Source organism: Coptis chinensis, chromosome 1, assembly GCF_015680905.1.
Source record: "Coptis chinensis isolate HL-2020 chromosome 1, ASM1568090v1, whole genome shotgun sequence".
Taxonomy (NCBI): Eukaryota; Viridiplantae; Streptophyta; class Magnoliopsida; order Ranunculales; family Ranunculaceae; genus Coptis; species Coptis chinensis.
The window spans coordinates 10933445-10945930 of NC_141456.1; the positions used below are offsets into that span (position 1 = coordinate 10933445).

Here is a 12486-nt window from a genome sequence, read left to right on the forward strand (position 1 = left end):
TTTTAAGAGTGGACTAACTTTGGAGTCACTCGTATAACCATCCATAAATGTTTTCTTATCCAAACAAGAGCCACACAACAAATTCACTGATATGAAAAATACGGTACCTTCGCCTTTGGCATTGGATATTTGGATGTTCAGCCAAGGCTATTGATACACTACATAAGGTCCCCATTAGCCAAGACCTTCTAAAGTAAATGAGAAAGCGTAGTTCAATTACAGTCGGTGTGAGCGTAATCTTTCACTAGGGAACAACCACGTAAATTTTGTCTTGATCGATATACTTCTTTGATTCTGTTGTCGTCGTGCGCTACTGCACATTTTCCTACTAAAAGCACACTTTCCGTTGAAGGATATATCAGCAATTTTGGTGGAAGGACAATTATGAGTAGGCCACACTTGCTTGTAATACCATTCCCAGTACAAGGTCATGTCATGCCTCTTATGGAGCTCTCCCACAACTTGGTCGACCGGGGGTTTAAGATCACGTTCGTTAACTCCGAGTTTAATCACAAACTCGTTACAGCAGCTATGTCCAACAACAATGACTATGAGGATCATATTCATTTGGTTTCGATTCCTGATGGAATGGAGCCAGGGGAAGACCGAAAAGAGCTAGGCAAGCTTTGCGACAAGATTGTGAATGTGATGCCAGGACATTTTGAGGATCTGATTAAAAAGATCAATGGATCAAATAATGGTGATGACAGGATCACTTGCGTGATTGCTGAAGAAAATATGTACTGGGCCTTGGAGGTTGCTCAGAAGATGTCGATACGACGAGTTGCCTTTTGCCTGCGTCTGGGGTGATTCAGGCCGTGACACTTCACATTCCCAAGATGATTGAAGAGGGAATAATTAGTGCAGATGGTAAGCTTGTTTGAACTTTGAACTTTGAATGCCTCATTTGAGAAATTTTCATTCCATTATGTATTGAAAATTTTAATATTTGATTTTTTTTTTTTATTAATATTGGAATTTCCTAATCAACTTTTATTTTTTTTCATATTTAAATTCTTCATCAAATACTTCCACTAACACAACATTACTGCTCTTGTTTAGTTAATTTTATTATATCATTTGTTTTGTTTGTAGAAAAAACAACTAAAAGGAGTATTGAACTTTACGATTTTTGACAATGTGTGGACATTTTTTTTTTGGGACAAACATTTTTATTTTTGCAATGTGGGGATCGACTAGTTACACATGTCATCTAAATTTCTCACACCACTATTAACTGCAGTAGGAAAAGATGGAAACAACCAATTGTATCCAATAGCTTGGGTTGTGGTTGAATGTGAAAATAAAGAGTTAGATGTGGAAATTATGAAACACCATGTGAAAAATTTAGATTGCATATGTAACTAGTCTCCAGTCCCCGCATTGCCAAAAATTAAAAAGTTTGGTCCCCAATTTAACCAAAATAAAAATTTTAGTCCGCCACATTGTTAAAAATGGTAAAGTTCGATACCCTTTTTTTAGTCATTTTTCGTTACTCATAGTGACTGTTTAGAAACCTCTATTCTAATTGGTTGCTTATTATTCTTCTCTTCTTCTTACTCATATTGACTGTGTTATGTTTTCGTAAATGGCGATGTTGATAGTATCGTAAATATGTGATGTTGATTTGGCGATGCCTTGCTTCAAGCCTTCAACTAGCAATTCTGATTAGTCTATACTTGTGGAAATGCATTATTTATACACCTGCTTAGTATAATATAAGTATGTCTGAATTAAATCTGACTAAATGGCACCTACTAGCAGCCTAGCAGGGATGCTTTTAAAAAACCAGATGATTCAGCTATGCCCATCAATGCCTGCCATGAATACAGCTCATTTTGCGTGGTTGTGTATGGGCGACTCTGCCTCACAGAAATCCATTTTCAACCTTTTAGCTAGTAACAACCGTGCAGTAAAACTTGCTGACTGTGTTATTTGCAACTCATTTTATGAACTTGAACCTTCAGTTTTTACCCTACTTCCTAACCTTAAGCCTATTGGCCCATTATTTGGGAGTAACCGGCTAGCTCACTTTTGGCCCGAGGATTCAACTTGTCTAAGCTGGCTCGATCGACAACCAGCCAAATCAGTCATCTATGTGGCCTTTGGTAGCTATACAATCTTTGATAAACAACAATTTGAAGAACTAGCACTTGGGCTTGAACTGTCAGGCAAATGTTTCCTAAAGTTGTCCGGCCGGAGCTTACTAGTGAGGGTACTAATGTGTACCCCGATGGGTTTGAATCAAGAGTGGGCTCTCGCCGACGAATGGTTGATTGGGCTCCTCAAAGAGAGGTGTTGGCCCATCCTTCTGTTGCTTGTTTCCTAACACATTGTGGTTGGAACTCAACTATGGAGGGAGTCAGTCGTGGAGTTCCTTTCCTATGCTGGCCTTATTTTTCTGACCAGATTCTTGATAGAATAGTTGTATGAACACAAAGAACTAAAGTAGAAACGTAAGAAACGATGAGCAATAAAGAAACAAGGGCGACGATGGCAGAATCGAATAACCAAGGCGCTGGATTAGGTCGCCCTTAAGGAAAGATTTCGCCCTTCCAATGGTGCGAAAGGCAACAATGATGGCGTCTTCCTCACCGAGATTCAATGGTTAACGATTCCTGACTTTGCACTAGAAACGGACTACCCCCTCTGTAACGGCTCTTCTAAAATTTGAGTTTACGTTTCTCCGAAAAGTTTCGATCAAGTCTATTTTCTCTATGGACTCACAAATCCTATTTATAGAGGTTAGGAGAAAGGGGAGACCAACTCCTAATAGAACACCTGAAACTTGCCGCCAAGAAAAAGGCAAAACAAGTTTAAAGCTTATTGGTCAAACCACTACCCACAACAAGAAGCCCAAGCCCAGCCCTAACCCTACCCGATGTGGTGGATAACCAATGTGGGACTATCTACTATGCACTAAAGTGGAGAGAACACATATGGTTCATCTCCTCCACTTTGCACACATTCACAAGTATTTCAAATACACTTAGAGATTCCAACAATCCCCCACTATTTCAAAATACTAATAGTCCCCCACTATTTTGGAATAGGATATTACAAAAGAAATGGGTTAACGAAATGCCGAGAGAATCGAAAAAAACAATGCATAAGATCTTGGTGCTTTTCGGCTTGAACCAACCATAGGTAACATGTCTTATAATACGTGAAAGTGGTGGATTAAAAATCTTTGAACCAACATTCCTCTTGTAGTAAAATAGAGGACATGCACCCACATTGCTCTTTCATTATATGCCCGTTTCCGGTGTTTATGCTTTTTTTTGCCCTTCTTAGCATTTTTGTGTTATGTGAATGCTCTAGAGTACTTGCCGAATACTCATAAGAACCCACCCAGGTTCTACATTCACGTAGGTGGATATCCATCAAGTGTACATAGCAGATACACTATCTCATAAAAATAATGGACTATGGATTCCATTAAGAGTAAAATAACTCATCCTTTTCTCATTGCTATTCAAGTTATACAAAGTATACAATAATGCTATCTAGTCATAGGGTGGGGCGCCTCAAAGAAAGACAATAGCATACCAGAGCGCGAGGGTGACTTGTTTTTCCCTTTGAACCTACTTCATGGGATCTCCAATCACATAGGTGGGGTTCCGTCGGTGTCTCCCTCTATCTAAGGCAAAAGTCCCATCCCCGACGACGATAACCACTTGCCTCCAAAGAAGTGGTGCGGTTAGACATGTGGCCAAACTAAGTCCAACCTAACATAATCTCTAGCGCTTTGATTAAGTTATATCTCAACTTACATGTATTCTTTTCCCATCGCATAAGTTAACATGTCTTAGCTATTGCAATGAGACGGTTCTGCAAAGCATATACACATCGAGGTCAGGTTTTAGAGCCAATGGGAAGATTTGCCAAGAGGTTGCTAACCCACTCAAGATCATCACATGCCTTTTCTAAGGCGATTAGCTGGATGATATCCAAGACACTCAATTTCCACCAAAGGTAAACACATAAACATTATTTGATCCAAATATTACCCTTCTAACAATGATGGAAATCTACTAAATATCGATCCATAATCAATGGCTCAGCTTATAAGTTTGGATAATCCGACAATATACATCAAAGTTCCTTATAAGGACACAATGGGTTATCACCGAGATGCCATTAATTAATGTAGTAATGTCATGTCTCACATACATTATCCATCAAGTACAATTGGCTACCAATGATATTGACTTATTTAGTATGAGAAAACACAATGAGATTATTTTTCATAAGATGGATATTTGCCACAAAAGGTGTTAACACATGCTTACTATCATAATATCCATACTTTTCAATGAAAAATATTTCTACTAAGTGCTATAACAATATAATGAGACCAACATGAGTTTTAATTCCTATATTCACCAGTCATTCAATTCTGTAGTGCCCGAAATTCCCCTATACCATCCGGCGGCCCGGTTTAAGGTACGGCTGTGGCAACCATATTCAAACGTCAACATCTTGACAACCAATATAAGCGATTCTGAGAAATGAGTTTAACAACATAATAAACTATCATTTTCAATGACGATTTATGATGTGTTTTCAAATAGAATTTCTCCGTCTCATACACATTCTCAATGCTAGCACTCATGATATTAAATCATCTAAACAAAGAGAGATTAACACATATGTCTTGCTTTGCTCTAAAGAAAGTACACATTTTTTTATCAACAACGGTGCTTTGACATCCATATGACACTAATATGTTGTTGAATTGCTCATGCCATTTATAGGCTTGAATCAACTCATACAAAGATTTAACTAAATCAGATATACCTTCACCATCACCCGGTACTACTTGGTATTGTAGTTCCAAGACAACTACTCGATTAGAGTCTTTAGAATTCGTAAAGAAATTCTAGTTATATGAGCAAGGTTTCAAAATAGTATAAATCTTGTCTCCTCGATTGAAACCCCTTGGCTATTATTATTAGCATTGTATTTTGCAATACAACTATCACGTTTTAGTTTTCTTTTGAAGATCCAATTCAACCTATAGATCCCCCAATAAATCAAGAGTCCGGTTTAGAGGAGTTGTATCCTTCAAAAAAGACACTTCTCATGTATGCACAACTTCCTTATAGGTTAATGAATCTTCCTCAAGAAACATATAAACATCATCACCGTGAATGGTGGAAATACTCATTGATAGTCTTCCAAATTTCTTGTCATAATGGGATTATCTTATGCAGTTCATTATGAACATTCAACCACTCTATGCCAATTTCTCGAAAGCACAACCTCAAATAAAATTAGCATATAAGACATTCAATAATAGTGTGGTATCTACAAAATTGTTATCACTCATGACAACCGAAAACAAACATCACTATTATGAGTTTCACCAATGAATATCTACTAGATAATTCTAGGTCTCAAAAAGACTTCTTTTAGATTCATTCATAATAGCCTTGGCAAGACACCCCCACATTTTGAAGCATTTTGGATGGGCCCAAGACCTTTCCATACTTTATAGTTCAAATGTCTTTCCAATTATCTTGTGAGATGAACTATGGTAAAAACAAGATGTTATGCGTATGGGTCACCACCCCCACAGGTTCAATAGTTACTCAACCTAATCAAACTTACATGCAAAACACATTATACCGCTACAAACACTAAAAGAAACAACAACAATAAAATGCACTCTTATGACAAGAATGTATTTTTACTCAAGTCTATGATTACGATCATATAAACATAGTCATATTATGTTCATGTTATCTATATGAAAGGAAATCTACAAAAGATTCTAATGAATCTTAAAGAATAGAAGAATCAGATGAAAAGGGTTTTACCCGAGATAATATCATTATCATCATTCTTTTCATCATTCAACATTCCAACTATCATAGGGAGACAATCCACGCACTTGTACATCACCTTAGCTATTTATTCATAGTCATAGGAGGATAATGCCTAATAAGACAATCCACAAGCGTTACATCTCTTTGTCTAAAATAGTCACTGGAGGATATTGTCTAAGAAGACAATCCATAACCTTACATCTCCTTGACTAAATTAGGTTTAGGAGGATATGATTGTTTCCCATATTGTTTCCTCTCGTAGACAACGATACTCATTACTTAATAATATATGACATGGTTAAACTTCATGTCAATGTTAAATAATGCATTCATGCCAAACATGGTAAATATCATATCATAGGTTCGGGAAAAGTAAACTTTAAAGCTGTACCCCTCACAACAAAAGTATAATATTTAAAATTAAATCTAGCCAAAAATATGCAAAACAACCGAGGACTTCACCTCCTCTTTTTACATGAGAGCTCAAGCAAGATAGGATACCCTATTAACAAGACCTCCAGACTACCACAACATCTAATGGCTCAACCCATTAATGTCTTCAACTAGAAAATTTTTACCAATAAACTATTATCAAGTTTAAATTAAATCCATCCACGATGATTAATATCCAAAACTAGCATGCTACACAACTTTAACATATGCTTTATATTGGATATATGCTACAAGTTACTTCATCTAACATGTATTTTCACAATGATACAATTATACCCATCATCTAACAACACGCTCAAATTTATCGTTTTACATTATAATTACTATCTAAGATTTGAGAGTGGTTGATATTAACTATCTTAAGGTCACTCTTAGACCATCTACATACATCTACATATGTACAAAGAAAATAATATCAAACTACTTCTAGTCAAACCAATTAATATCTTAGTGATAAACACGATAATTTGTTGACTAGGTTATTAAAAGAAGTTTAAGCTTAGGGATTTTCCTCCTAAGAAAAGCTAGCATGCAACTCAAGGCAAGAATATCACCATATAATCAAACCAAAAGAATTGCAATGAGTGAAAGAATACGATACCTAACCGATTGAAAAATCGGATTACCATATTTTCCTCCTTTCTAGAAAAACAGTTCAAAAGAACTGTAATTCTGAACCAGCTCAGGACGAATTGGGTATCAAGCCTTATACCACTGGAAAGCTCTTTGAATCAGCTATCCAACATAAGAAGCGGATTGCAAAACCGAGCTCCCGAGTCTGAAAGTTATAGCAGTTTCGTCGTAACGAGTGACGCTATACAATCGAACTTTGACGTTTTTCTTGATAGAAATCTCATATTTGACTCCCACAAACGTAGGAGAAAAGTCTACAACCATATAGGGTTTGATAAACCACAAAAAGATCAATAAATATTCAATCTTTAATTGGTTTCCTATCAAAAAAACGAAATTATTAGAAAATTTCTAAAGTCATAACCCAATAACACAAACAATAACTCAAAGTAAAAGACTTATCTTTTTTGATTGTCGTGATAAAAGCACTCTCCTTTGTTCTACTACAAAACTCTTTCCTTAAGATTGATAGAATAGTTGTATGAACACAAAGAACTAAAGTAGAAACGAAGAACGATGCAATAAAGAAACAAGGACAAAGAATCGGGAATAAACCAAGGGGATTAAGAATCCCCTTAGGAAAGATTTCGCCCGCTTCCAATGGTGCGGTTGCAATTGGGCGTCTTCCTCACAGATTCAATGGTTAACCCATCGACTTTGCACTTGTTTAGAGCGGCAATGATAATATAACTCTCTCTGCTGGCCGACAAAAGAAGAGAAGAAAAAAGAACTTTTGAGTTTCGGAACGATCAAGTCTATTTTCTCTATGGACTCATCCTATTTATAGAGGTTAGGAGAAAGGGAGACCAACTCCTAATAGAACACCTAAACTTGCTTTTCGAAAAAGGCAAAACAAGTTTAGGCTATTGGTCAAAACCACTACCCACAACAAGAAGCCCAAGCCCAGGATGTGGTGGATAACCAATAATGGGACTATCTATGTGGAGAGAACACATATGGTTCATCTCCTCCACTTTGCACACACTCACAAGTATTTCGAAATACACTTAGAGATTCCAACAATTCTCAATAAAAGCTACATTGTTGATATTTGGAAAATTGGTATGGGTTTGAACAAAGATGAAAATGGGCTTATCACAAAAGAAGATATCAAAACCAAATTGCTTGGACTGCTTGGAAATGAGGAAATTAAGGAAAGGGCAGTAAATTTGAAACAGATAGCCGTGAAGAATATTAGAAATGGAGGAGCATCTTTCAAGAATTTTGAAGATTTTGTTCAGGTGATAAGGTCGTGACTACTTATCATCTTTTTCATCTGTAGAACTGGACAAGTTCAAACAATCAGTGGACGGTTGGCTCCCAGCCGAAGCATTATATCATGTGCTGTATCTTCAATCAAGAATGTATTTGCATATGAAGATATGTGTCTCCTCTTTCCGCATATATTTGAAAAAACAATCTAATTCATCTTGGGAGAATCCAATTTAAAGCATGAAAAAAATCAATACATCGATCTGAATCAGAGTTTCAGACCCCTAATTAAATCGTAAAGTATTTTTATTAATATTCCTCTTATTTAAATCAAGATATTATGTCGGCCTTGGAATGCAAAGCAATTTGCAATGCATTTCGCACCAGTACAATTACATACCCTTGTTCGAGCGTTGTAAGTGTCATACCACCCGCAAGCTCAAAAGAAACTACGCTCACAATGGTAGTCTTAGTTACACCTCAGCCGATCTACCAGATGGTCCTACCACCTGCTAAATGATATGATTGAAGCAGGCTTGCAAGTGGTCTTGATTAAATTATTTATTTGTCTTGAGCGTGCATCCTTTGTTGACTTCTGTTTTAAAGGTGCGGAAGTAGCAGTGAATATGGAAACAAAAGACAAATCACTGAACAGTTGAATTGAACTAAACAACAAATAAATAAAGAGCACTTTTTCAGTGGCCCAGATTTGACAGCACACCATGCGCACCATAAATTTTCCACACCACTTAATATCGAAATATGTTTGTGGATAAGCAACTATTTGCTGTCCACAAAACACTAGCATGGAAAATTGGGTAATCCCTAAATGAATTATCTGTTTTCGCAGTTTACAAATTCGATACTCTACAAAAGCAAATCGCTGATATGACGAGTCTTTGGCATTGGATGTTCAGCCAAGCTATTGATACTCTACAAAAGGTTCCCATTATCCAGGAACTTCTGAAGTTAATGATAAAGCGTAGGTCAATGTGAGCGTAATCTCTCACTAGGGAACAACCGCTGCACGAAAATTTTGTCTTGTTCGACGTCCTTCTTTGATTCTGTTGTTGTGCGCTATTGCACATATCATATCCTACTAAAAGCAGCTTTCGATTGAAGGATATATCAGCACTCATGGGTAGGCCGCATTTGCTCTTTGTACCGTACCCAGCACAAGGTCATGTCATGCCAATCATGGAGCTCGCCCACAACTTGGTCGATCTCGGTTTCAAGATAACAGTTGCTAATCCTGAATCTACTCACAATCGTTTGGTGGCTTCAACGTCAAACAATGTTGACGAAGAGGATCATATTCATATGGTTGCGATTCCTGATGGAATAGAAACTGGGAAAGACATACACGAAGATGTAGAGAAGCTTTACGATGCAATGGAAATTTTGATGCCCAGACATTTGGAGGACCAAATTAGGAAGATAAATGAATCAAACAATAGTGACGATAGGATCACATGTATTATTACTGATGAACACATGGGCTGGGTCTTCGTGGTTGCTAAGAAGATGTCGATTCGAGGAGTTGCCTTCTGGCCAGCATCTGCGGTTCAATTGGCCTTAAAACTTCGTATTCCCAAGTTGATTGAAGATGGAATAATTACTAGTGAAGATGGTTAGTTTGTTAATTGAATGACTACTTTGAGCTCTTGCGTCTTGCTTCTTTAATTTACCGTAGTTAATTAATCATATTTCAGTTAGTTGACAAAATGCACAGCCACCATGACAACTTCTATTTTGATAATCAGATTTTTTTTATTTTCGATAAAGTATTCTGATAATCGGATGTGACTAACTCCAACTTATTTTTCAGGAACTGTTACCAAACACCAATTGATCCATCTGTCTCCAACGGTGCCTGCCATGAGCACGGCCCACTTTATGTGGCAATGCATGGCCACCTCGGCCTTCCAGCAGAAAACCATCTTCGAATTGTTGGTCCGTAACAATCGTCGTATAAACCTTGCTGACTATCTCATTTGCAACTCATTTTACGAGCTTGAACCTACAACTTTCTCTCTAGTTCCAAACATGAAGCCTCTTGGCCCATTTTTTGGGAGCGGACGGCTCGCTCAGTTTTGGCCAGAGGACTTGACTTGCCTAAGCTGGCTCGATCAGCAACCACCCCGCTCAGTCATCTATGTGGCCTTTGGTAGCTTAACAGTGTTCGACAAACGGCAAATCGAAGAATTAGCACTTGGGCTTGAACTTTCCGGCCAACCTTTTCTATGGGTCGTGCGACCGGACCTCATTGATGGGGGTACTGATGTGTTCCCTGATGGGTTTGAAGCAAGAGTGGCCTCTCGCGGAAGGATGATTTGTTGGGCTCCACAAAGGGAGGTGTTGGTACACCCTTCTATTGCTTGTTTCCTGTCACATTGTGGCTGGAACTCAATTATGGAGGGACTTAGTGTTGGAGTTCCTTTTCTTTGTTGGCCATTTTTTTACGATCAGCCCCTAAATAAAGCATACATTTGTGATGTTTGGAAAATTGGTATCGGTTTCAACCAAGATGAAAGTGGGATCATCTCAAGAGAAGAAATCCAAACAAAGATTGTTGCATTGCTGGCAAACGCAGAGATTAAAGGAAATGCACTGAAGTTGAAAGAGATAGCCATGAAAAATGTTAGTCGTGAAGGGGCGTCTTCAAAGAATTTCGAAGAGTTTGTTCAATGGCTGAAAATATGAAATGAAATGGGCTTGCTCAATGTAAATGGACTGGCACACCGTTCTTTCTTGTAGCACATCCTTACTACTTGTATTATATATGTTACTATAAATGTCTAAATTTACACCAAAGATTAAGATTTGATTCTTAGCTCTTAAGTTAGGATAATAAGGAGGGGATGGTTTTGTTAGATGTTAATGGTTGTTCTTCATGAGTATGAAGATGCCTATGTATCAAGTACTGTGTTAGTGAGACTGGAAATCAAGCCACACGTAGCTCTGAAGAGTGTCTTTTATAGTCATTGAGAGTGAGCATCGGGTGCGACACGTGTATTGATAAGTACAAATGTGCTGTCAAAATGGATTGACATGTGCTTGTGGGAGGCACATGTATTAGCAGTTGTAGGTCTATCTGAGTTGGCAAGAGTGCAATGATATTGTTCTCCATAATGATGGTGTATGACTATAATGGTGCATGTATTACAACGGGAAAGGGGTTTAATGATAAGTTGATAATGATGATAGTAGTAGGTGATGATGTCACGAGATGAAGTCGAGTGATGAGTCATTGATATGTTGAGTAAGCGAGTGCTCCAATATAGTGAGTGCAATGGGTGTTCATATGCCTGGGGGTCGCGTTATGTTGAGTGAGTTGTTGTGCGTGTACATCACGTGACTGATGGGATGTCCCTTACAGAGCCATCTCTCGTTAACACGTCATTGAAAATGGCGTGTTGATGAGAAAAAAGAAAGAAAATAGATAATTGATGTCACGTGATGTGATGGTTACAAAAGTGAAGTGGGCTGGCTGAAGTAATAACTACTATGGTTATGATTGTTTTACGTATGAAGAGACGGTTGGGGAACTCAAAATGGGTACGTGGAAGACGAAGCGTGGGATAGGTGTTGTATCTGTAGTAATGATGGGAGGTCGTTGGATGAAAAATGTGTGGACCGTTGATTGGGATGATGGTATGAAAAAATTGGCGCCCAAAAAAGGGTAAGCGAAAAGTTGCATTTTGTGGAGCGTTGATAAGGTTATAACGGTTTTGGGGATTGGACGGTTGAGGAGTAACTGGGTGTGGTATATAAGTGGAAAAAGTTGGTGGAAAAAAGGCTTAGTTGCTATCTTGTGTAAAGTTGAAGAAAATTTTTTGGAATACCAAATGAGAGGATTGTACTGAAGGTTGTCAGGAGCGGATTTGTGAGCATTGTGATTGATAAGAGCTCAACACTGTAGTTTTAACCCCTTAATAATATTACATTTAGACCAATTATGTGTATAATAAATAAGAGTTAATATTGTTTACGTGCTTTTGTGTATTTCAGGTCTTGGAGTTAAATATGTGAAGAAATATGTCATTTTTGCAAAGAGAAAGCGAAAGGTTGGTTCTTAAGAAGTTCATGATGAAGCCCAAGTTTCAAGGAGAAAAAGCATTTTAAAAGCCTAATCAAAGCTGAAAAGTCAAAGTCAACGCGGGTAGAAAAAGAGCATAAAAGTTAAGAACTTCTGCAGATCGTATCTTTGGACTCAGATCTCGTAGTTGGGCCTATTATATGTCAAAACGACCGGATTGGAAAGAGCTTTGTAATGATCCAAGCCTTAACCCAATAAGAGTAGTAAAAATGGATGAAAAGGGTGTTGAAGTGATTTCGCATAGAGAAACCCTTTTTG

General features: G+C 37.7%; 1 protein-coding gene across 1 annotated transcript; it reads left to right on the plus strand.

The window, feature by feature from the left end:
* The first annotated feature begins 8829 nt into the window (after nucleotides 1-8829).
* On the plus strand, nucleotides 8830-10956 carry LOC147522080 (UDP-glycosyltransferase 83A1-like). The gene is made up of 2 exons (XM_086590905.1): nucleotides 8830-9759; nucleotides 9958-10956. The coding sequence occupies exons 1-2, from the start codon at nucleotides 9267-9269 to the stop codon at nucleotides 10830-10832; spliced, it is 1368 nt and encodes a 455-aa protein (XP_086447031.1). The 5' UTR covers nucleotides 8830-9266; the 3' UTR covers nucleotides 10833-10956.
* The last annotated feature ends 1530 nt before the right edge of the window (nucleotides 10957-12486 follow it).